Raw genomic sequence first — 26,869 nt, 5'->3', positions numbered from 1 at the left:
GGAATATTTGCATTTTTAAACCATGATAGCATCATAGTACAAGAAGCTTCTTTTCAAGTACCTGCTTTGAATTGTGCTGCCTCCACAAAAGTTTGCAATCACACTGGCTGAGCAGTTCATTATTGTCAAAAGCAAAAGTACTGACCTCGTAATGCGACTAATTCCTTACGGAGCGTGTTTAGTGAGTATGTACACAATGGCATTCTGTTTGTTTGTTTTAAATAAACAAAACCACTAGGATTCATTCTGGAAGGTGCGCACTAGAGCGGGGGTTCTCAAACTGGGGGTCAGGAACCCTCAGGGGGTCGTGAGGTTATGTGGGGGGGGTCGTGAGCTGTCAGCCTCCACCCCAAACCCTGCTTTGCCTCCAGCATTTATAATGGTGTTAAATATATTAAAACGTGTTTTTAATTTATAAGGGAGGTTGCACTCAGAGATTTGCTGTGTGAAAGGGGTCACCAGTGCAAAGGTTTGAGAATCCATGGCCCCAGGTAGTCCATGAGGTAACCCTTAGAGAACCAATCTGTTGGTGAGGGTCAGTCCTAGACATCTGGGGCATGATCTACATGATCCTGACTTGGTAATTATCCTTATACATTGCCCCAACACAGATTATTCATACTCCTGGCAGCCATAGCCTACCTTGGGTGGTTATTGGAGATTCTGCAAGGGGCTGCTGCTGGCCGGCATATAGGTATATATTAAAGTTTCTTGTGCAGTCTAGGTGTACTATTTTGGCGAGCCATTCTGTGTATTTCTAGAGTTTGGTTCCCATGTGTGTACCCTACTGACCTAGAAACCTTACCTGAGCAGCAATCTAGAGAGATAACAGAGGTGAATTAGAAAATAAGGTGCACATTTACTTTGAAGCCTTTTGAATACAGATGTGGATCAAATCATTTATCATGTTAGCAAATTAGCACAAGATTTGGCAACAATGATTGCTGCTACACTCTACTACAGAACGCTGATAAATGGTATTAATGTTTTAACTCTCAAGAGTGAGTCCTTACCTTCTTTTTCCCTGTCATATTCCATTCTTTTAGTACCTGAGCTGCACTGCCTAAAGTAGGAAAAGATAAAAATACTTCAACAAAAAAGTTTGGCTGTGATAAAAAACAATGGTGTTCAGAAATGATTCCTGGGCTCCTAGGTAGGTGATGTTTCTTATGTTCCCATTTGTTTTTGCAAGTGTTTCACATGTTGGAGAAACAATCTGCTGTATTTCACTTTATGTTCCTCAATGTCATATTTATTTGATTTACAGTTCATCCATAGTTTTATTATTTGCATCTACCTGTCTCGCTATCATAAGATTGGAAAAATTTTCTTAGAAATTCTCTAAATTAGACAAATTCATGGTAGGAAAACAGTGACACAAACCTGTATATAGTGAGTATCTCTACATAATATATCTATAATCTTCTGGTTTGAAATCTCTTATGCTTCACATTAGACTATAGCATGCAGGCTGCTTAGCATATGTGCTCTTTGTGGCCCTGAATCAGCAAAGCACCTGCTTAAGTCCCATTGAAACCATATGCTTAAGTGCTTTGCTCATGTGTTTTAAATTAAGGATGCATTGCGGCCAAAGGTACCAAGGTAGCCTAGTTCATTTCTAACAGTATTTGCCTCTCTAAGACAGCCTAGGTGGTACACTGGTGGAGGATTATTTAAAAAGAAAAATATTTAAAAACTTAACATTTTACTCCAATATCTCCTGTAAAATATCTGTCATATTCAGATGATATGATGGTGAAATAAAAAGGCTTTATTGGCACTCTTTTAGGATGATCTGCCTAATTCACTCATCAAGAACATGGTCATCCAAACATATGCCAATGAACTTTTTATAACACACCACACAATTATGTGCTTTCTATGTATATTCTGGACAACCCTTTAAAAATAAATAAATCTATAGATGGAAAAGGCCTTTCGGTTCATCTAACACATATCCCTGTAGATGTAGGATTGTTCCTTAATGTATACAGACTAGTACTGGGCACAATCTCATTTTACATGACTCAAGCAATGTCACACTCATTAAATTAATCCATCATGTCTGTGGTAAATTGTATGACTGGGTAAAAATAAGTGTCATTAGGAATTAACAACATTTATTTGCTTTATTTCTTTGGATTTCTAAAATGACAAGGAGGCACTTACTCAGCACTCATACCTCTGACAATTATTTAAAACATTATAGGTCCACATAAATAAAATAAACAGCAACCTCTCACTGTAGAATATTGAATAACCATGAAGCACAAAAATAAAATAAATTCCCCACTTTCCCCAGGCCATACGTCAACTAGGAAAAATTGTTGTAGCTAGTTAAAATAAAATAAAAAAATGTTATAATTCGATTTAATTCATTCACCCAGATCCATGTTGGGGCAGATATAGACTCTGATTTCCTGTACCCGCTAAATGTATCAAAATCTAACTGTTGTCAATGGCAGTGATAAATGGAGAGTAGGATGCCTGTATCAAGATGCACCGTATGAATCTGATGGAAGAATTTTGATGCATGTGTATATAGTTTTTGTGTTTACATTTGCTTTCTGTATCTTGGTATATAATTTCTGGCCCAGGCTGACTGGTGCTTCTTGGACCATATATTTTAGACAGTTATTCTAAAACAGAAATATATATCTATATCCCTACATCTATAAATATCTCCTTGTTAAACAACATGCATATAAAGTGAGTAATACAGTGGGATACTCATAATGTCTCTATGGGCTATACTGTATTGAAATCAGGCTACATAGACAACCTAGCTGCTGCTGTTTGTTTTTGAATATGCCTAGGCCTTTTGAAACCAGTAAACATACAGCAACTCTTAAAGCAGTCCTAACACCCTGAGATTTGACAAGATTTCCTAATGGTGTGCCAAGCATAGTAAAAATAGTTTTTTTACAAATCAAAGGATTTAAATGAGAACTCAAATATATTAGTGTTACATAAGGAGTGTTATTTAAATACAAATGTCTTCATTTATCATTAGAGATGGGATCAAGCTGTAAAATTTTGCTCCAGATTTAGAATGCTCCAACGTTTCACTGGAGACTTGGTTCAGCCCATTATAAAGGTAAAGGCTATTTGCAAAATTCAAATCTATGTTTAAATTTCAATACACACACACACACAAAATTCAGGGGATCTTGGCATTTGCTTTAGAACCATCCTTGCTTTTTATCATTGGTAACCTTCTTCTGATATATTCACTTTTATGTTTTCATTCACTTTATATTTAGAGACACTGTAGCTTTTCAAGCCACACATTTTATCTTCTTTATTGGTCAATGTTTAGAAGCAATCTCTGAAAGGCTGAAATAGGATATGAAAAACAGAATTATTTCTACGTATTGCAGTAACACCAAAGGATCCTATCAGCACCAGGGCCCAACTGTACAAACACACAATAAGAGACTGTTCCTTCCCCAAAGATATTATTGCAAATCTATCCATCTTATTTATTTATATGCCCCCCACTACCATAGTATCTGAGTACCTCACAATCTTTTATGTATTTATCCTTACACCACTGTGAGGTAGGGAAATGTTACTATCCCCATTTCACAGATGGGGAACTGAGGCCCAGAGATACTAATCGACTTGAACATCATCATACAGGAAGTCTGTGGCGGAGTGTGGAATTAATCGTGGGGTTCCTGAGTCACAAGTTAGTGCCCTAACCACTGGACCATCTTTTCTCTGTAATTTAAGACAAGGTGAGACAAATGAATGTAGCAAACAAGAGAGGCAAGGAGGGGAAGGAGAATGCGTGTAATACATATGGACTGTATGTGCCTAAATTAATCATTCAAATTTTTAAAGAAATATAAATAAGTTAATAATTACCAGCGATTCTCACTGGCCTTCATCCCAGCTACTATTGGATGGCAATTTCCTGTAAGTGTCAGGATGGAAGTGGGTTTTGAGGAGAGAGTTAAAGGAGGGGAGGCAAGTGACTGTACAGAATAGATCGAGGAGGGAGTCCCACATATAAAGTGAAAGTTACAGCTGCAGGCATTATATCTTTAAGGTGCCACCAGACTCCTTGTTGTTTTTGTAGATACAGACTAACATGGCTATCCCCTGATACTTCACCAGATATAAAGAATGATGTGGCAGAAAATGGAAAGACAGGGAGAAGTAAATAATTAGGCAGTTCAGGCTGGCAACACTGGTGGAGTGAAGGTGAAAATTACTAGGAATTAACAGAAAATGTACAGACAAGCAGTCATGGTTCTTGACATTTCAACAAAATTACAGCCCACATTTCAGGCAACCAGAAAGTATTTAGTGTTAATTCCTCATGCTTTAGTGAAATATGTACAGTATACTCACCATCCATAAAAGCTTGAACTGCCTTATCTACATTGTTATCAAATTGCTGCAACACCAGAACTATTTCATTATTGCTTTTGTTAGGAACAATTGATCGAACTGCATTGATCTGGAAAAAAAAAGATGAAAATATGCAGTTTTAGCATATTCATTTAGATGAAATAAAGTCACTCAGAAAAAAAATGCATATGTATCTGAATTGCTTGCAGTTTTGTAATAGGTTATTTGTACAAAGTAATACTATACATCTTCTGAATCACTGCATGCAACCAATACAAGCAATTGCTTCTAGTGATTAGAACTGGTAGTCAGAACTCCTGGGGCCAAATCCTGCTGTTAGTTACATCTGGTGCGAATCTGGAGTAACTCCATTGATAGAATTTGGTTTCTATTCCTGGACATACCACTTGGAGGCCTTGTCTACACTACAAATGCTTTGTGGTATAGCTATAGCAGTACAGCTGCACCAGTGGAGATCCCTAGTGTAGACATAGCACGTGCCAACAGGTGACCTTCTCCCGGTGTAGAAACATCACCTTTCTGAATGACGTTAGCTATGCCGACAGAAGCCCTCTTCTGTCGGCATACTTGTATCTACACAAGGGGGTTTGCCTGTATAGCTTTGTTGGCTGAGGGCGTTGTTTTTTCACACTCCTAACATAGATATGTCAACAAAACTTTGTAGTACAGAACTAGACTGACACTGTGTGACTTTGAACAAGTCACATAGTTTCTCTGTCCTCTGGTTTATCCATTTATAAAATGGGTTTAAAATATAGACCTACCTTGCATAGGGGCATGGCAAAGCTCCTTTAATTCACGTTTGTAATGTGCATTGGGATCCTTGTATGGTTGCAAAGTATTCTAATTAATAAAAGAAGTCATATGCTAAAACGAAGAGAATGTATAAAGCTTGTCCTCTGATTTATCACTCATAATAAATGCAGTCTTGAGAGCAAAGATCCAAAAACTTTTAGTATTAAATATCTTACTATTGGTATTTGAAACAATGACATGGTGGGCCAAATACATCCCTGCTGCACTCTACTGAAGTCAATGGAATCCTCAACCTATGTAAAGTGGTATTGTTCCATTGACTTCAGGACAAATTTACACTAAGGATCTCTTCTATTGGGTTTTGAATACAATATTTCCACTGGAAACCATCTTGATGTTTTACTTTCTTATTCCCACACAACATAGCTGAAAGTAAATAAAAATTATGTCAAACCCATTGCATATGTCTCTTGTTTATGCTACTCAAGCTTTATTGGGCATTTAAATATAAAAACTCAGAAAAACAAACGAACATAGGCCACTGGCAGCACTTTCAGAAAGAGAGGGATCAGTTCCAAAAAAATCTGATTGTTCCCAATCAGCTTTCTGAGCTATTTTATTGAGAAATCCTGCATGCATTGATTATTGCCTTATAGCAGTGCAAGCATTATCTGGCACTCATTACTAGCCTGCTCTCTAAGGGAATGAATCTTAGATCTGTTTACACCTTATTTTTGGATTAGTAACTAAAAGCACATGCTGTTGCATTGGTGTAATTGGTAAAATCATGTCTGTAAAAAAAGCCAAAAATGGAGGTCTTTCTCTGTTTCCATGCACTGTGTTGTCGTGAGCAATGATGCTGTTTATACATGTTCCCCAAGGCTTGTGTACAGAGATGCACCCTTGCTGGAGGCACGGCCACCTCTATTACCCCATGTAGCTTCCCACCTTCTCTGATCAACTGTCACATTCCAACTGCCACAGAACCTTTGGACTTCAACATTCCATTGGGTTCTACCAGGGGCCAGTGATGATTCAAGCTGGTGATATTCTGCCCCCAAAGTGCTCTCAACCATGCCTGTAGTTGTTTCCATCACTGCCCACTGACCCAACAGATATTCTAGGCTTATGAGTGACACACACAGCATGACAATCCCATCTGTTAGTTCTCAGCACTCTGTCACACTCCTCCCTCTACCCAAGAGCATTTTTTCCTCTCACACCCTCCCCTTTTTGTAGGAGGCACTTGGCTCTCTACTTTCCTGTTTGTCCCAGGGAAGTCTTGTAGGATCCCCTTTCTGGGTCCTTCCATCCTCGACTCACAAAAAACATAAGGAATGTCCACACAATTTGGTCTCAGTCCTCAGATCTTCACGCCATGTACAATGTGTAGGCCCATGTGCCTCATTTTCTTCCCCTCTATCTTGGGGTCAGCCCTGTTGTTGGCCCCTGTCCCCCTCCTTCCCCAAAGCTTCTGGTTCTCCAAGTCCCATGAACTGACCCCTAAGCTCCTCCCCATGCCCTTTCTGAGGTGCAGAATCTCAGGACTCTTGGAGGCTTGGGCTGCTCTTCTCCCCTGAGCCTAGTTCTACCTTTTCCTTTTTCTCACCCTTTCCCCATTGGGGTGGTTCTATTCTCCTCCTGTCTTGTATCGTTCCATCTAGGGTGGTCCAAGTCTATCAACTCTTCTTCTGTACTAATGAGTACTATATCAGAAGTCATGTTGTATGTGCCACTTTCCCTCATCTTACTGAGTTATGAAGAGGGTTCAATGCATGGGGTGGGGGGGTGATAGTGATCCCTATAGTGTGGTATTAAAACCTGCTATTACCCTTCTCTCCGTTGTGTTCCTGAGCCTGCCAAAATAATAGCTGATCATGACCATTCTAAAGAACACAGCCCATGTCAATGCCGAAGCAGCAGCAGCACCACATGCTACACTGGGAACACTGGGTTGCTACTACAGCAGGAAGACAGCTTGCCTGGGCTGAGCCAGGCCAGACTCTCCCTCCTGGGACCATACACCTGGACTTGGCACATGGCCCCAGCATCCCATCCCCCTCTCAGGGGGACCATATGGGGCAGCAGTCCCCAGCCAACTTCCCAGGAGAGACGAGAGCCAAGCTGGGCTCCCCCACCCACCCTAGACCCAGCATGTGGTGTCAGTAGTCTATCTGCCACACGGGGATAATAGCCTTTTCCTGCTGCCAGCTAATGTAGTTAGTCCTGTAGCTCAAGTGGTAAAGTCTATGCTGAAGCTTCAGGGTACGGTGATCCAGGATGGGCTTTTACAGCTATACATACTGAAAATTGAGTTTCATCTTATTCTTCTTTAAACAAAAACCCTAGGAAATTACATACAAAAACACTATGTTGCAATAACAATATTCAAGTTGCAAAGTAATGCACTCAAAAGTTAGGAAATGCCAAATTTACAGTTGCCCCATCATCTTAATTTGGACTCCATGTACGTATGTATTACGCTAGTCTTTAATTACATGATCACTTGCTTTTTTTCCCCATAGAACCCAGTGTCCCATACACTGCACAGCATGGAAGCACCAGGGTTGCATGGGCAGCCAGAAATCTGGCATTTCCTAACTTTTGAATGCTTGGCTTCGCAACCTACATTGTTTTTTAACAGATTTTGTACATAATAATAATAATGGTTTGGTTACAAATGTCACAATGATCTGCTCAAAGTGATTTAAGAATCCCACTCTCATCTGGGTATGATTTGATTCAGCTACTGCATCACTAATATCATCACTTTATGTTAATGAAGACAGTGCTGTGTGAATTTTTTGGGGGAAAGAAATGCTCTTTGCAGTCCAATACTCTTGCATCACTGAAATTCCATAATTTAGTTGCCGTTTTTAGGATCTGCTTTCTATCAGCAAGCAGATGTGTCTCAAGTGTGATCACATTCTCCCTGGATTATAATAGACTGGGTCAACTCAAGGGTTCTAAATTGAAACATAACCCTTTCATGCCTGGCGCTGGGATCTTGCCAGACAACACACATATGCAGCAAGGGATAGAATAGTTGAAACAATTGAATATTTTATATGATTTCACATCAATAAACATAGTAAATTAATTTTATTATAGTTATCACTGAAACACAGGATAAAAATTGGCACAAGAAGTTGGAAATAGTTTCTTTCATAAGCACTGAAATAGCATTAATACCTGAAAGTCTGCAAAACCAAACATTTACAGTTAGTCTATATTAATACTGGTATTTCCTTGTTTTATTTGAGAGAACTCAAAATATTTTCCTATTCAACAGAACCTGACCATAAGATGAAAAAATATTAAAAGTAAGACTAACGGAAAGTCAAATATTTGTAATGACTCCATGAATCACCACAGAATCTTAGAAATGGAGAGTCGGAATGGACCTTGCTCATACAGTCCATGCTCATGCAGGAACATGTAAACCTAGACCATCTTTGACTAGTATTTGTCTAACCTGTTTGTAAAAACTCCAATGACAGGGATTCCACAACCTTCCTTGGAAGCCTGTTCCAGTCCTAAGCTATCTTTATAATTAGAAAGTTTTCCTAACACCTAACCTAAATCTTTCTTGCTGTAGATTAAGCCTATTACTTATTGTCCTACCTGCAATGAACATGGAAAACAATTGATTACTATCCTCTTTATAATGGTCCTTAACATACGAACAAAACCACTAGGCTACAAGAACATTATTCAAGTTGCAAAGTAAAGCACTCATAAGTTAGGAAATGCCAAATTTACAGTTGACCCTGCTATCTTAATTTGGCACCTTTGTGCTTATGAACTATTTAACAGTCTTTAATTTCATAATCATCTGTCTTTATCTGGTCGAGATGTAAGGACTTTAAATATCTTTAATGATTCCATGTCATCGTGTGGTTGCAGGACAGGCATTCTAGGGCATTAAGGTGCTAGTTAACAAACTTGCTGAACTATTGACAATTATTTGTTAATGTGTTCCATCTTGGCAGATGAGATCAGCTGGGATGCTCTTGCTGACAGTAGCTACATTTGCACATTTGGGGCCTAGACACAGAGCAGATTTCCACATTGATTTGAAGGAGCCTGAGTTTGCTCTCCTTGAGATCATGCTGCAAGAGTTAACTACTCTGTGTTTCAGTTTAAATCACTCCTCTAAAAACAATTAAAACATAAAATACAATTCCCAAGTCCTAAAAATGACTGCACAGACAGACCCCTGCATCCATACACAGCCCCATTTAAGACCCTGATTCAGCAAAGCACTTAACCACATACTTAATTGTAAGCAAGTGTTTAAATCCTGTTGATTTAAGTGCTTTGTTGAATAGACTTAAGTACATGCTCAAAGTTAAGCATGTTTATATGCTTTGCTGACTTGGGGCCTTAAGCATGTGCTTAACTTTAGACATGTGCTTAAGTCACACTGAAGTCAATGAGACTGAAGCACACATTTAAAGGTTTTACAGAATCAGGGACCAAGTTAATGGTAGTCGATGAGGGCACAGGGGTTTGTGCACACTAAGTAACATGCAGAACTGAGCCCTAATTCAGGATTACTGGGGATGTGCCAACAACCAGCAAAGAGCAGATGTGGCAACAAAATTCAGAAAAGGGGGAAAATGTTAGCAAGTCCCTTCAAGGTAGCTAACTTCTACCCCAGTTTTATAAAGAACAAATCTTGTCAGACAAATTTAATTGTTTTTTGTAGGATTTTTTTAAAACATGGGAAATCCCTCTGAAGACAATCCTGAATTAAGTGAAAGAATAGTAAACTGATTTTTTTTAAAAGTACAGAACTGTTAACTTTGATGAGTGAGACATGCCCACAGAGGGCTGGAGGACACTGAAAATTTGGCCATACATGGCTTCTGTCCACCTGAGACCCTCATGGAAACAAGATGCATGTCTCATACGGCTATTCCAATAATCCAAGCTTGAAAATACATAAATATAGCATAATCTAACAGTGAAAGCCATCTAGTAGCAGTAAATGTCCATGTCTCCACCAGAAACAAATGCGGACATTTTCATTGTTTCTTTTGGGTCTTTCAGGTTCCTGTCTAGTCTCGACTGGTCTCCAGGCAACTTTAACAATACTGCTGTTAATAAGCATTAGGCAGTAATTACTGCCTGTTTTCGTCTCTCTTTTCTACTCCCTCCCTCATGGCATCTTCCCCAAAGAGGAAGTTTTTGATGAATAAGTAACATCTCTGGGGTTCGCTGAGTTAGTTTATACACTCCTGACAAAATGACAACATAAACTACTTAGCTGAAAGCTCACACTTCATGCCTGTTCTGAAACCTCTGTACATAGCTGCTACAATCCCCATGAAAAAAGTTACTACTATGGTCAATTAATTTAAAGTGTTTACTTACCATCCTGATATATGCCTGATCTTGATAACTAACAAGCCAGTTAACAACCAATTTTGTTTCAATCCCACTGAACGGTGCTAAAATCAATACTGGATTTTTTTCACTTTAGATTAAAAATTAAACTCAATTGATTCTCCTAGACATGAGCTGAACTGATTCTAAAAATACAGGTATCTGAGAGTACAGAGGCATGTCTTCTGTATTTATTTAATGCATGCCAGTGACAAGGCTGTGTGGTTCAGGCTAATGCCCCAATTTTTGCAATGGGATCATCTAGTGGGGACCCCCGCAGACTTCTACTGGATTCCAGAGTCCAAGCATTTTAGCCATAGTGCAGGAGAAGATAACACTTTTATAGCAACCATTTTTTAAGGTCATGGATTACTCCTACAAAAGTCAATTTAAAAAGAAATGGGCTGGTGCTGCTGCAGCTAGCATCAGACCCTAAAGCAACATGTACACATTTCTCAGGGTAGAGGACTTTTTTCAGTAGCTTAAGTATATGAATGATTTTATAATAAGACACTGAGCAAGTGTTGTTAACATTCACTCTGAACAAAAGAAAAGCTTTGATAGCGTCCATACTCATTTGACATTTTTCTTCACTCAAAAAACTGTTCATCACACCGAACGCTTGTGACATTGGATTGTTTGTTTTTGGTAAATACTGAGCAAATTCTGCTTCATACAGCAATATGACTTCAACAAATATTTTGGATTTATAATAAAACCAAATATTTGGATGAATGGAATGAAACATTGGGACATTTCAGGTGGGGAAAAAAAGGACTCTCTCAGTAAAACTGGGTCACTCTAAGAACGGAAATCTATATATACACTTTTTAAAGGCCTGATTCTTCAGCATCATTGAACACAAAGCCTGATCCAAAACCCAATAACATAACTAAGTCTTTTCATTGACTTCAATGACTTTGGATGAAGCCCACTGAAATCAACAGAAGCACATGAAACAGATGCTAAGTTAGGTCTTAAAAAGCCACAATGAAATATGAAAATGAAAACTGTCTAACTTTTCAAAGGCGGGTTTCACCCTAAACACTTCTCTTACCACTTTCACTTGTGATGAGTTCTCTTCCACCCCTCCATCTCACAGCCCTTTGTTCACATTCTTGTTACATTTTAAATACCAGCAAATGTATCTAAATACATTTATTTGTTGTGCTTTACCACACAGAGACACCTGTTTGGTACTGTGGATACCTCTGACATTTTAAATGACAAAACAATCAAAGCTAAACTGTGACCAAACCCCCAGAAAAACATCAGCAAAACTCTACCCTTAACACAACCCCAGAAGAGAGATTTTGCCTCACCAAAACCTCCATTCCTCAGGAACAATTGCATCTATCTTGCCCTAACCTCTTCAGCTACCAGGAGTGATAGAAAGAGAAGATGGGCCCTGCAGCATGCCCTGAAGGTTAAATAATCCTGATTATTTCAGACCAAGAACAAAGTGAGTCCCTGTCACGTAGAATAGTCCTCTGCAAACTTCCTCTCTATTAAACCCAGCTTGAGCACCTCCACTGATCCATGCTGTGGTAGTACCATATGAATACACGACACGCTCAGTTGTACCTCCTATTCTCATTCCTTCCTGCTCAGAGGGCTCCATCACCCCAGAAACCGAGCATCTGTTTCTTCTAGAGGGGTTCATTGGCAATGCACTTTGCTTTAGTGTGAGTGTATCTCCACTAAGGAATTATTCTGGAGTTAAAGCAGTGAGACAGAGCTGATTTTGGCCCACTTTGCCCCAAATGTGATGAATTAAATCTGAACAGCTTTGGAATAGCACAACTGCAGCAGTCTTCACTAGTTATGGAAATTTTCATTAGGCCGCCTGGCTTTGCAGGCCAAAGCTTATGCAATCTCTCAGGAAAAAGTGTTATACGATAAGACGTGTAACAGACTAAATGTACAAACTATTTTGGCTGAAACAGTATGAATTATTTACAGAAATATCACAGTGTATCTCAGCAATGGTAACATTCACTCAGAACTCTGAAAATCAGGCCATGCTTATTGTCTTTAGGAGCCCATATGTATTTAATAGTCTAACTTTCGGTACCCTGCTTTGAAAATTTTGGTCTTAGTCTCCAAACAACTTGTAAAATGGCAATAAAGATGGCATTTCCTAGAAGAAACTAGTGACTGGTCATGGAGACAGCACTTTTCAGGGGGATGGACACCATTTGGATTAACCATTTTTAAACCCACTACTGCTAAACCTCATGGGTTTTGGACTATATTTTGGTTGTGGGGAATGAAATGTAAGGCATGGAGAACTTAGCCACAAGCCTGCAAAATCTTACACACAAGAGTAAGTCTGTGTGTGCACATAGTCTCTCTGATGTTATGTGAATTTTCACAAGATCAGGGCCTGGATACATAATATGATCTACCAGAGATGGGGTTTGAAGGAAGAATGGGGAGGGAAATGCACTGCGGTTTAGGTTTTGTAACTATTTTTATAACGTTTTTAACATAATTAATGGCAAGGGGTGTCCAAAGCCCAGGATAGGAGATTAAATAAATCAATATTGTTTTAGTTTTCTTCAGTTACCCCAAAAATACCCAACAAAAAATAAATATCAGATTCATCACATTTATCCTGCTGCAGTGGGTGTTTGTGACTGCTTCTTGCTTTATGAATTTTAGTTTTCTAAGTGGGAAAGGGGTATGACCTTGGGTTTTGTGATTAGATTACAGTAAAGGTGTATAATAGTTTCTTATATCCACATCCTCTGTGCATACAACTGATGATCTGTTTTATTTCTTAAAAATATAGTTGTGAATAAAATTAAAATCAAGTCAGCCAGGCAAATTTGTTTTTTTCTTTGCTCAGATTTCCAATATCTTATTGAATGACAACCTATATATGCCTTTAGAATTGTCTGATAGAAACAGCTTAATTCGCTTGGTGTATTTTCAGCAAAATGAGATGTATCATGGCCATTGGTCATGTACGGGGTCATTAAATTTTATTTTCCGTAGTAGAAAACAAGCAATAAGATGCAACTGCTGTTAACCTCATTTCCCCTTGGCATGAGGATTTAGTAACACTGAATGATAACGGAAAAAACATATAAAAAAGTAACTATTTAATGTAATGTACTGATCCAATAATTTTCTTGCTTTAAAAATCTGTACACATATATAACCGATGATTTCGAAAAAAACAACCAACCAACAAAAAAAAAAAAAAACTGTTGATACACCCAACATATAGTGCCTTATTGGGGTAGCAGATTTCTAGAGTCAGTGAGAGTTCTTTTGTTTCTTCCAATGCTGCACTTCTTCATTCTTAATTTAAGGCAAAACAGGAACCAACGAGTTGAAATTTAAGTCACATGATAAATGATCATAACTTGGGTTAAGTCACTGAATTGTGTATTTGGAATTACTGTAAGTTGTCCAGCACGAAGAGATGGGATTTACCGACATAATTTTCCATTGAAAAAGGCATTAAACACTGAGTAGCTTGAACTCCAGACTATCAAGGTCTAAGGAAGACCCTCATTCGTTGAAATACACATTCATATTGACATGCAAATTTTCAAGTATGATGAGTGTTCCACCAATCAATAAACATGAATTAAGAAAAACATGAATTCTGAAAAACAGGCACCCAACTGTGCACATCAGAAAATGATTCCCCATTGGGGGCTATAAAGCAAAGAGGTTCAATATGAAGGAAAGGAAACAAATTTGAAGAGAAGCAAACAGAAAGGGGGAGACAAACTGCTGGACAAGGGAAGAACACTCATCAGGAACTCATTCTCTCTTCTATACCAAATCTAAGCCATTACTGCATATGTTGTTTACTCAGCAGCTCCACTGACATATAGTGGGCATGAGTTAATATGTGACTATTCATCAGGCTCTTTCATTGATAATCTGTAAAAGCTCACTCAGAAAGACTTTAGGATCAGCAGTTGTCCTTGTTCATCAAGCCTGTAGAAACTAAAGGCAATGTCTAAGTTACCTGCAAGTGATGTGTATTACTTGAATGAAATGCTGATTACTCTATTTATGAATGCTGAGATAAAATGGCCATATACCTAAACAGATGATTACTTGCCCCAGATTCCTATTTCTTCTCTCTGTTACACAGTTTATATTACTCCTGAACTCTCTACCACTTTGTGGGAGAGCTGCATTTACAGTACCTTGGTTCCATGCATTTCTGGAGTCAAATCACTTTTTCCTATTGCTGGTCCAACCAAATTGTTGAATTGCAGAACTGAACCTAGGACAAACTTTTCCTGTGCTAAACAAATCATTTTACATCAGCTGGGAAAAAAATGCTCATCCAGGAATCCAAACTCTCAAATTTATATTCTCTCTCTTTCCTTTGGCAACCTCAAGGATAAGAGAGTAATGTCACATTCTCACCACCCTGAAGGGTATGCAATGGGCCATAGCTGTGTCTTACGATATGATGGGGCTTGTGCGTATTTTTCATTGTTGCATTGTCCCCTTTATTCTAGCTTCTTTCAAACTACTGTTTGAGCCAAGCTCTGCCCTTCTTTATACCTTGTGCAACTCCTGTGAAGGCAAGAGACTTAATGCTGCTATCACTGACACCTCTATTTACTTGTATACCTGAAGTCACCTGTATATGCCTGGAGTATTTACCTGACAAATTGACACTACTGACTTTAACATGCACTTACTCCTGACTTGAACCTGTGTCACAGAGAGACAGATTTGTCTTAATGAAATTACACACGGGGTATAAATCAGGCCACAATTTGGCCCTTTCTGCATGTCCCCATATTTAAAGCTCCACCTCACTTTTCCAAATAGCATCCCACAGAAATATTCTGATATTAAAGGGGCACTGCCAATCTGAACTTTTTCAAACTGATGACTTTCAAAAAAAAGTCTAGTTTCTGTTACAGCATTTAAAACAAATTCTATATTTTTTCCTGCTTTCTTATTGGTATTGGCTAAATCCTTGTCAGGAAAAAAGAAACTGACAATGGGCTAGATCCTCACTTTATGACCTGACCTGTGGCAAGAGGTCACAGACTGTCTCCTAGTCTTCTCTGTGCTACATGTAGGAAGTGTCCTGTGCTGAGTTTATACCAGGCACAGCATATATCATTTCCACCCATCACACACTGTGGGGAACAGAGACAGGACTCTATCCAACCCTGCCTCTTCCTCCCCATCTGTGGTGGAGTGGGGATGTGAGTAGCAGCTCAGAGCCTGCTTCCCCTGCAGTGCTGCAACACATGTACAGATGACCCATGCAAGAGAGTAATGATGTGCCTTATGGCCTTGGTCCCTTACAAAGGGGTGCAGGGCTAGTGAGGATCTACCACTAAGCAGGAGAAACAGTGAAATTGACTTATACACACGCACTGTCAAATGCACAAACCGACAAATAGAAAAAAAAAATTCTAACTTTTCAATCAACGTAACTTTAGACATAGGCTGTAACTATTGTAGGAACATCACTTTAAAACAGAAACATGATTTTCAAGGGAATGGTATCCCTTCATGCGTCAGTAAGGGAGTTTCCGAGTGTGTGATGTCATGTAGGGGAATAACAGAAATCTAAATGACAAATATTGTTTTCTCACCGAAAAATAAAGATATTTTTCTTCAGCCAACATTCAGACCTGACCCTACAAACACTTGTGTGTGTGCTTAACTTTATGCATGAAGTCAATTTATGGTAAAGTTAAGCATGTTGAATAGGTATGTGCAAGATCAGGGGATCAATACGTATGTAAATATAGTTTAGGATTGTACAGATTGCACTATACGAATTATTTGAGCCTACCTTTTCCTTGATATTTGCAGGAGAACTGATTTCTGCCATCTCTATTCGGATGAGAATAATCTCTGTGAAGAGGAGAAATAGTAAGAAAAAGATTAATTTACAGGTTTAGACTGCAAAGACTTATGCATGAGCGTAACTTTAAGCAGGTGAGCAGTCTCAATGACATCCCGTGGGCAGGATGGGGAACTGGGTCGGTCTTAAGGCTTCCTGAACGATCACACACACTCTCACCAACAACTCCTGCTGCACATCACCCAAATTAGCTTTAAAAATGTGCTATATATTCTATACCTCATTTGATGACTTACACCTGCTGTGTAATATCCTAAGAATGGCCAGTATCGATATAGGCAGCTGGAAGAATGATCCCCAATCTCCATCAAATTCATTGTTGCCATGCATCTTCAAAGCTTTAAACCCAGGGTATATCTAGGGCATATTCAATTGCTTATATTTTGTTGGTCAGCAGTGGTCTTCGTTTTTGCCAAAATAGGGTTCCATAGTCTGAAAAATCCAGTCTTAACAAGCTGATGCATCTTGGAAGTGCTAGGAGACACAGCTGAAAAGTACTCCATGGCTGAGATCTTCAAAGCGAGTGAAGGAGTTTAGCCATACAACTCCCATTAAAATTAATGGGGGCTGTGTGGCTAAATCTCCAAGTCTGCTTTGAAAATCTCAGCCTAGGAATGGAATATGTGTGTGGTTACAGATGCCAGTGGTGCTCTTTCATTTACACATCCACTAAATTAAAACAGACCAAAATTGCACACACACAACACAGGACTGAAAGAGGAATGGGAGTTTGAAGGCTAGGTCTACATTTCAAATGTTACAGGCAGGGCCGCTGTAGAGCTTCAGTGTAGACACTCACTACAGTGACAGGAGGGGTTCTCCCATCACTGTAGGTAATTCACCTCCCTGAGAGGCGGTAGCTAGGCTGACAGAAGAAATCTTCCATCCACTTAGCACAGTCTACCCCAGGAATTAGGTCTGTTTAACTACCCTGAGAGACACAGCTATGCTGATCTAAGTTTTCAGTATAGAGCAGCCCTAACGGTCTAATCCCGCTTCCACTGAAGTCATTTGCCTTTGATTTCAGTAGGGAACGAAACTGGACTTTACAGTTCAAAACAAGTCTTACAAAATACATATATACATAAACATAAATGTTTGGGTAGGGGAGAATTTAATTATAACAAGGGCTTGGCCATAGGGAATAAAAGCTTGATCACTCATAAAATCCCTATTCCAGACTATATTATACATTTATAAAAAAACAAATGGGAAGGAAGCGGTTTCCATTTTCCAGTCTTTCAAGCAGTAACATTCCCTTCACCCCACTCTCCCTTTCTTTCCGTTCCAGACCTTTGTTTGGCACCTCAGATTTCCCATAATTTCACTAAATCACTCTCACCATGGTTAAATGCAAACAATCATCTAAACTCCTGCTCTGAAGCACAACATTTCACTAGAGTGTGAACTCCAGAAACTAAGTGCCTCCACTGTAATGCCGGCTGAAAGCATTTATTTTTGTTGTGGGGTTTTGTGTGCATTTGTTTCCTAATTAAAAGGATGAGATTTATGGAAACATGTTTTCAAAGACAGCATGGATTTGGGTGGTATATATGCTGAAAGAAGGAAGGTAATAGGAAGAAAAGTGAATTAACTCTTGAGTTGTTTGTCTAACAAAGAGGGAATGCTGGGTTAGAGATTAGGGATTAGTGTTAGAAATTGTCTGGAAACAGTCCCAGAGTGCCAGGGCAAAAAGAGTTAACGCTTTCCAATCCTAATTATAATAACATGGCTCAAAATGAGTATGCAAGCTAATTGGCTCCTACTTGCCCCTGCCATCTAGCAGCACAAGCAACCCCCTCATACAATTCCACTCAGAAGTTTGTCTAGCTCTCTCTTAAAACTACTAATTAACTTGTTTGTCCCTACAACTCCTTTTGGGAAGACTGTTTTGTAGAGAGGAGGGGTGGCCTCCCTCAGAGAGTGACAGGGAGGGACCACAACATGCCCTCTGGTAGGCCAAATCAGGAGAGCCGCATCTGCCCTGCTGGAAGCGGAAGGGTGGGACAGGACGGGTAAGTACAAAAGGCGAGCCCTACAGCTCAGTTGGGCTGGAGCCACCACAGGACACGGACGTATCCTGCCTGCTGCTGGAGCCTGCAGAGGAGCTGCTGGGGTTGCCTCCTGAGTACTGGCCAGAGCTCCCGAGACTGCTTGCCGACCAAGACACTGAGGAGTTGCCGGGGTTGCCTCCTGAGTACTGGCCAGAGCTCCCAAAACTGCTGGCCGACCAAGACACTGAGGAGTTGCCAGGGCTGCCGCCTGAGGACTGACCAGATCTCCCTGGGCTGCCGGCTGAGCGAGACACCGAGGAGCTGCTGGGGCTGACGCCTACGGACTAGCCAGAACTCCCTGAGATGACAGATGCAAGTACACCCAAGAGGGAGAGTAGGAAGCAGCCCAGGGAAACCAGGCAACACAAGGGGGCTGGGCTGACACAAGGGGGCGGACCCTGGGATGGGACACAGTAGAGTTGGGCAGGCCTGTGTCCCCGCTGCTACCCCACTCCTGGGGTGGCAGTACTCCCCCTCCTTAGGCCAGAAGGCCTGTGCTCCTCGGGCACCCTTACCTGAACCCAATCGACTGTGCTTGGTGCTCACCCTTACCTGAGCCTTGACTCTCTTGGTGCTCACCCTTACCTGGGGCTCATAGATTGCTTAGCTGCTCTGCCCTGATTGCAAGCCAGAGTCTACTCATTGCTTTGCTGCCCTGCCCTGACTGGGACCTGGGGTTCATAGACCTGCCCTGCCCTGATTGCCGGCCACAGCCTACTCATTGCTTTGCTACTCCGCTCTGGCTGAGGGCCTGGGGCTCAAGGACTACTTAATCGCTCTGTCCTGATTGCAGGTCTGAGCCTACTAACTGTTTGCTTCCTTGCCCTGCCCAAGGGCCCGGGACTCAGACTACCGTACTGTTCTGCCCAGCCGGAGTACTAGGTGTAGCTAACTCCCCACTCTGAGCTCACCTTTACTGGTATGTGACAGCGAGGAGGCGTGGCCTCCCTCAGAGACTGACGGAGGGGCGGCCACACATTCTACAGTTTCAATAATGCATGACATAACAAAATCCACTCTCTCCCTCCACTGCAACTTATTTTGCATTAGAAATTCCCTTTCCACAATCCTCCCCAAACACAGAGCCTTAGCCCAGCTGCTGTTCTTAAGACTTGTTCTCCGGCTACTGGGCCATTTTGAACACTCCATTGCCTATTGAAGACAGCTCAGATCAAGAGTCAGTTGTTTTAAAGTGATGATGGAGGGTTCAGAATGGCCTGTCTGCCAGAGCATCCTAAAGTCTACCGGTGTATGAAGAGGTCTGAAGGGCTTGGGAACAACTGGAGCAGGAAGAAGACACATCTAAACAGGCTTTGGGCAACTCCACTTTGAATAATGAACAAATTAAAACAATTACAGTAAAATGCTGGGAAATAATTTTATTGCACTTCTACCATGTTTTCTTTCATTTTCGCCATGAGCTATTTTCTGTATCAGGTGGCCATGTTGGATGAAATACACAAAAACCTTTCCTCTTCAGTTGTGGGGAATTTAAAGACATATGATATCACTAAGACTTCCCAAGCAGCCAATCAAAGCATGCTTTGGACAACCCATGTCCAAAATTATTTTACAGCCAATAAAAATATCCTGTCTTGTTGCTTTTCAAAATTTCTTTTTTTAAACTCTAAATCATTTGCTTACCAGTAACCAAGAGCACAGTGGTTTTGATTTCACTTACATTTTTATGGAATATCATACAAATAATCAATACCTAAGGAGCCACTCTGGCTGGCGCAACAGCCCTCAGTAGAGTGTGTGCGCGTTTGATGATAATGAGCCATTCACTGTTCTCTACTTTGTCTACCAAGTTTGATAATTATTTATAAGTTTACTGCACAGAAAACTTCTCTTGTATCTTGGTTTAAACATAAACATGCTAAAGCTGATATAGTCTTTTAAAAAAATACTGTTTGAGGAAATTGTACCAACATATACTGCAGAGATCACACACCATGTGGATTAAAACCAGGTGTTTTTATTGTGCTGTTCAGGAGGTCAGATAGTCCCTTCTGGGCTAAAAAACTATGAATCCATGAAAAAAAAATCAATGAAGGGAAACAAATTCTTTTGTCATCTTAAATCTTCAGAATTAAGCATAAACTAAATCTTTTCAAAATGCATCTTACTAAACTGTTGCTAGTACCATACCATTATGACTATGACCTAGGGTTGCCAATTTTGGTTGGATGTATTCCTGGAGGTTTCATCACATGACAATCTTTAAATTCCTGGACACTCCAGGACAGTCCTGGGGGGTTGGCAACCCTACTATGACCATTAAAACTGCAACCTGTTGCCAAGCAAACAGATCATATTAGTTCTTTTTAGGCCTGTCGATTAATCGCAGTTAACTCATGCAATTAACTCAAAAAAATGAATTGTAATTAAAAAATTGCAAATAAAAAAATTAATTGTGATTAATCGCAGTTTTAATTGCACTGTTAAACAATAGAATACCAATTCAAATTTATTAAATATCTTTGGATGTTTTTCTACATTTTCAAATATATTGATTTCAATTAGAGAATACAAAGTGTACAGTGCTCGCTTTATATTATTTTTTATTACAAATATTTGCACTGTAAAAAAGATAAACAAAAGAAACAGTATTTTCAATTCACCTCATGCAAGTATCATAGTGCAATCTCTTTATCGTGAAAGTGCAAATTACAAATGTAGATTTTTTTTGGTTACATAACTGCACTCAAAAACAAAACATTTAAAACTTTAGAGCCTACAAGTTCACTCAGTCCTACTTGTTCAGCCAATCACTAAAACAAACAAGTCTGGTTACAGTTACGGGAGATAATGTTGCCCGTTTCTTCTTTACAATGTCACCATAAAGTTAGAACAGGTGTTCGCATAGGACTTTTGTAGCCAGCACTGCAAGGTATCTACATGACAGATATGCTAAACGTTCATATGTCCCTTCATGCTTCGGCCACCATTCCAGAGGACATGCTTCCATTCTGATGATGCTTGTTAAAAAAATAATGTGTTATTTAAATTTATGACTGACCTCCTTGGGGAAGAATTGTATGTTTCTGGCTCTGTTTTACCCGCATTCTGCCATACATTTCATGTTATAGTAATCTCGGATGACTCAACTCAGCACATGTTGTTCGTTTTAAGAACACTTTCACTGCATATTTGACAAAATGCAAAGAAGGTACCAATGTGAGATTTCTAGAGATAGCTACAGCACTTGACCCAAGGTTTAAGAATCTGAAGTGCCATCCAAAATCTGAGAGGGACGAGGTGTGGAGCATGCTTTCAGAAGTCTTAAAAGAGCAACACTCTCATGCGGAAACTACAGAACCCAAACCACCAAAAAAGAAAATCAACCTTCTGCTGGGGGCATCTGACTCAAGATGATGAAAGTGAACATTTTGGAAGATTTCACCTCCATGGATCTCTTTGCTGCAAATTCCACAGCTCACCACAGAAGGAGGAAATATAGTGTGCCAGACATCTGGACAAGACAACGGAACAGCGATCTACTTGGCCACAAACTTGCATATGTGAGGAGTATTGTACCATGTTTGCTGCTGCTCATCGCTTTCAGCTATAGATGTGTGGCCTGCTACCTATGCATGTGGCCCAGATATGTGCAGGCTAGAGAGAAGATTCCATTTACCCCAACTCTCTCATAGTTCCTATAGGCAAAACTTTTGTACTTTGGCTTTGCTTGAAGGCTCAGAATTAGGCCCATAAGATTCTGTAAACCCTTTGTGTGGGGAAAAAAAAAGGGGGGGGGGGAGGGAGTCCTCGTATAGTCCTCTTGATAGGAAAGTTTCCACTGAATGGAAAGGAGATTTTGTCTGCATATGGGCTGCAGGATCAGGTCTAAATTCCAATACCCTATTATCGAGAAGCACCATACTATACAAGTGATCTCATTGATCCCAGTGCTGCTTCTTGTAGAGTAAGGGCAGCAGAACTGGCCCTAAATTTGAGGGCTAAAACTAGTTGAGGGTGTTGCTTTAATTACCACTGATAGCACAAAAGAAACACAGTTGCAGCAAGACCTTTAGTAAAGATTTTTCTGCAGTAAAAAAGTACAGTGAAACCCCGCTATACCGCGATGTTTGGGGTCCAAAAAATTACATCGCGCTAAATGCGGGGTTGCGGTATAGCAGGGTTTCAAGCCCATCAGTGGTCCCCAAGGCAGTGCATTGATGTGCGCCGCCTAGTGCCCAGCAGGGGAGAGAAGCTGCGGCCCCGCGCCTGCCGGGGACAGTGAGCACCGGTGCCGGCAGCCCTGTTGTTCTCTGTCCCGGGCAGGCGCGGGGCCACGGCTTCTCTCCGGCTTCAAGAGGAGAATTATAATTCTCTCAGCTAAAAAAATATCCTGACAATGGGCGCGATTAGAGTATGGATATCTTTCAAAGGGATGTGGCGGATGCCCCACTGTTTGGGTCATTTAAAACTAGACTATGCAGCTGAAAATACAGTGGACACAACGATCTAATACTGCAGGTTTTCCCATTTCTAGTTTTGTGATTCTAAAACAAGCTCCCTCAAACTGACCTCCCAGCTGCAAACACATGTCCTCTTCTGCCCAGCGACACATGTCCCCAAACAGGCCTCTTTTCGAGCACGCAGTTCCCCCTTTATCTCCTGAATGACAAGAGTTCCTAGTTTAACTCCCTTCTCCAATTGTCAAACCCTTGCATGTCCCCACCACTAATCCACTCCTTCTCTCAAGGTATTTCTACCCTGGGGCACTCAGAAGAGTTAAGGTGAATCAATTAAAGGTGTGAAATAAATGCACAGAAATTAAAATGTATTAAACCCTGTGACCCTAAAAGCATCCCTATGCCAGAAAGCAAGGGACTCCCTGGTATCTAACATGAGTTTCAGCTGGCCTGATCAGCTCAATATATCCACACTCACTATTGTTGTAATCTGTAGCTAAAAGGCATCATGTAATAGGTCACTGGAAAACAAATAACTCACTGATCAGTAATATTCTTGTGTGATGTATGTATGGTGTTGTGGGGTAGGTACACTCTGCCACCAGGTGTTGGATCACATGTGGTCCAAAAGAAGGGAAAAGGCTGTACCGCAACCAGTTAGCTCTTATATTAATGACCTTTAGTATGGCCGTGGTAGTTTGGCCTAGTGGCTGGTGTCAATAAGACGGCCCTTCCGCTCAGCGCAGCGTGGCCCAATGGCCAGTAAGTACACAGCCCTTCCACTTGGAGCAATATGGCCCAAGGGTCAGAGTCAGTCACCGGCCCTTCTATATGGGGCTGTGTGGGCCATGGGCCAGAGTCAGTAAACGGCCCTTCTACCCAGGGCAGTGTGGCCCAATGGCCAGAGTCAGCATAGTAGCCCACCTCTGTGGGATTGCATGGCCTGTTGGCCCATTGGGAGAGTGGGGCACCACTCAGGGGGACTCAGGCCCTCCCTGCTCCTCTGAATCCCAGCCCAGGGCCGTATTGGTGGTGGGGGTGCTCACCACGAGTCAGCAGGGATCCTTCCAAAACACACTGATTGGTTCCCCGGTTTACTGACCATCAAAAAGTTTAAGTCCCCTGGGCTGCTTCTGACCCTTTCCCCTTGTGAAAGATCCCTGGTTCCTCTGAGTCTCTGGGGCCCTCAAATGGTCCGGCTCCCGCCGGTGCAGCCCCTTCTCGGGGCTCATTGGGCAGCCTGGAGTCTGTCTGGCACTCTGTGAGCTGTGGTCCCGCAGTCAGGGCCTGTAGCAACTCCCTGGAGAGAGCTCACAGCCTGCATCCTTCCCCTCCAGCAGCCTGCCCAGACTGAGCTGGGCTGCTACCTTTTATATGCTGCCCCCAGGCTGAGAATGCCCAGCAGGGGCGGAGGGGTGGGGCTTCCTCAGCCTGCAAAGCAGAGTTAACCCTCTTGGGGCTGGGTGCAGAGTAGGTACGTCCTGTCACATATGGTCAACCCACAAAGGATCATGCAGATATGATGAAATTATAGTTAAAATGTGTTTAAACCAGGCATGCTGGGAGAATTGATGAACAAGGTTTCTCCAAACAAAGGAAAGAGGCCAACATCTCAAACCAGGTGTGGCTATATTCAATGGACTATTCATTTGTATCGGAAGTTACAGGAAGAGATCATTTGCATCGTAAAAATCACCAGCCTGGGAGAAGACAGCATGGAATCTACACCATACAGAATAATGTCAATACCCACAAGGAAAAAGGAACTTTATCTGGGATGCATTTCAGAAGAATACATTTCAAAGGTTTACTGCACTATAAAGAGAAGGGGATCAAGCTCCTAAGTTATCCTTCGCCTGAGGAGACAAGGATAGTCAGAGTCTTGGTCTCTGTGGGGATCCTGGCTAAGAGCTAGACAGCCATTGCTGGAAAAGAAAGATTGGTGAGGAACCTACCTGGAACAAAGACTGTAGCTTGTTAAGTCTTAGCCATTATAAAGCATATTTTACTTTTGTTTATTTGGAATCCTTTATCTCTATCTACCTATCTTTATCCTTTACACTTGAACTCACATAAAATCTCTCTCTTTGGTTAAATAAACTTGTTTTACTTCTTATCTAAACCAACCCAGTGCTTTGATTGAACTGATTAACTCCAGAAACGGCTGTTTCTGTCTCTTTAAAGGAGAGCAAACATACTAGCTTTTGTGAATGTATGGTGATAGGGGCTGTGCATTGCAGAGAGACATCTCTGAGGAACTCGTGGGCTGGAGTTCACTGATCGTTACCTGCTAGGCAAGGTTTGGCTGGGAGAGCGCGGAGGAGTTTGCTGGCAAGGCAGACAAGCTGGTGTGTCAGGAAGTTTTCACACATCTTAGCAGCAGCAAAGCTCCCACTGAGGCAGAGAGAGGTAACACAGTGTCTCACAGCTCTGAGTATCTGCAACAGTTTGTCACAAACCGCCTTCTGGATGCTCGCTCTCATTTAGGAGTAAAGCAGCATTTGTTAGCTGTAACTTAATTCTAAATTACAGTGAACTAAGGCCACTTTACTCCTGAATGAAAGCATCCAGATGGGTATTTAACATGCTTGAATTTGACAGTGGCCAAAGCAGCCAATGCGATCCTGGGATGCATATACAGGGGAATCTTGAGTAGTAGCAGAGAGGTTATTTTACCTCTCTATTTGGCACTGGTGCGACCACTGCTGGAATACTGCGTCCAGTTCTGGTGTCCCGAATTCAAGCAGCATGTTGATAACTTGGAGAGAGTTCAGATAAGAGCCATGAGAATGATTAAAAGATTAGAAAACTTGCCTTACAGTGATAGACTCAAAGAGATCAAGCTATTCAGCTTAACAAAGAGGTTAAGGGACAACCTGATTACAGTCTATAAGTATCTACATGGGGAACAAATATTTACTAATGGGCTCTTCAGTCTAACAGGGAAAGGTATAACATGATTCAATGGCTGGAAGCTGAAGCTAGACAAAGTCAAACAGGAAATAAGGCATACATTTTTAATGGTGAGAGTAATTAACCAATGGAACAATTTACCAAAGGTTGTGGTGGAATCTCCATCACTGACAATTTGTAAATCAAGATTATGTGCTCTAGGAATTATTTTGGGGAAGTTCTATGGCCCGTGTTATACAGGCGATCAGACTAACTGGTCACAGTGGTCCCTTCTGGCCTTGGAATCTATGAATTTATGTGCATTGATTTCAAACATTATTTGATTTGACTTGCCTCTCCTGAGTGCCCGCATCTAGACAAGCCCTCAGACATCTGCTGCACTGTGTGTTAGCCTAACCCCCCTTTCTTCCAGCAAATTTCTTTTGCACGTCCTGTAACAAAGCACCTCCCATTCCTGGATGCCACCCAGGATAACTCCCTCGCTGCCATCCCCCTCCCTGGTCCTTCAATAACAATATCAGACTGCTGTCCTACTTTTCCCTTTTAAAAGTCTGATCATCTATTACTGCAGTATCTCTTACAAAGACAACTGGCAGGAGGTAACAAGTTTATCAGCAGCAGTGCAATAAATCCATTCTTCAGTCCTACCAAATGTGACTGTACAACCTCTGAAAGTCAGAACAGTTGCTTGTGCAGACTTTCGCCATTCACTGGCAGTCTTTGCACTTTTATTATTCAGAATGTGCTCATGTAGTATATCAATGAAGGACTGAAGCATATTTTCACTAAGGCTCATTTAATCTTTTCCAAGTTACTCAGTCAAAATCCCGCTGCTAGGAAAGCCTGGCACACAATGTACAGGAAACCAAAGTAATCACAGTTTCAGAGACAGCTTCAAAATACGAGACACAGTGTACCAGGCATCTAATGAGATTGCAGTGGCCTGAACTGTGCTCTCTTCTTCTGCAAGCCGACTTCCTCTACAAAATCAGATTCCCTTTTGAAATGAGTTTGCTATCTATCCCAGGTGTATTGTATTAGACTGTCTTCTCTGTAGTCTACCACATGTTTTAGGTAATGAC

General features: G+C 41.0%; 2 protein-coding genes across 17 annotated transcripts in view; one reads left to right on the top strand and one right to left on the bottom strand.

The window, feature by feature from the left end:
- SPATS2L (spermatogenesis associated serine rich 2 like) overlaps positions 1-26,869 on the bottom strand; it is a 166,035-nt gene that overhangs the window by 40,315 nt on the left and 98,851 nt on the right. For 14 of the 16 annotated variants that reach the window (XM_065560913.1, XM_065560910.1, XM_065560912.1 and 11 more), the window contains 3 exons: positions 16,328-16,389; positions 4,360-4,468; positions 1,014-1,063 (listed from right to left, as the gene is read on the bottom strand). In XM_065560913.1, coding sequence (XP_065416985.1) covers positions 1,014-1,063; positions 4,360-4,468; positions 16,328-16,389 — 221 coding nt within the window. Of the gene's footprint in view, positions 1-1,013; positions 1,064-4,359; positions 4,469-16,327; positions 16,390-25,550; positions 25,633-26,869 lie in introns of all 16 variants that reach the window. The other 2 variants (XM_042851700.2, XM_024104056.2) reach the window with 2 other exon arrangements.
- Positions 1-26,869, top strand: part of LOC135974151 (serine/arginine repetitive matrix protein 2-like) — a 994,828-nt gene that overhangs the window by 903,666 nt on the left and 64,293 nt on the right. The window lies entirely within an intron of this gene.

Source organism: Chrysemys picta, chromosome 11 (assembly GCF_011386835.1).
Source record: "Chrysemys picta bellii isolate R12L10 chromosome 11, ASM1138683v2, whole genome shotgun sequence".
NCBI lineage: Eukaryota > Metazoa > Chordata > Testudines > Emydidae > Chrysemys > Chrysemys picta.
The sequence above is the reverse complement of the archived record's forward strand: the minus strand, read 5'-3'. Positions and strand labels throughout refer to the sequence as shown.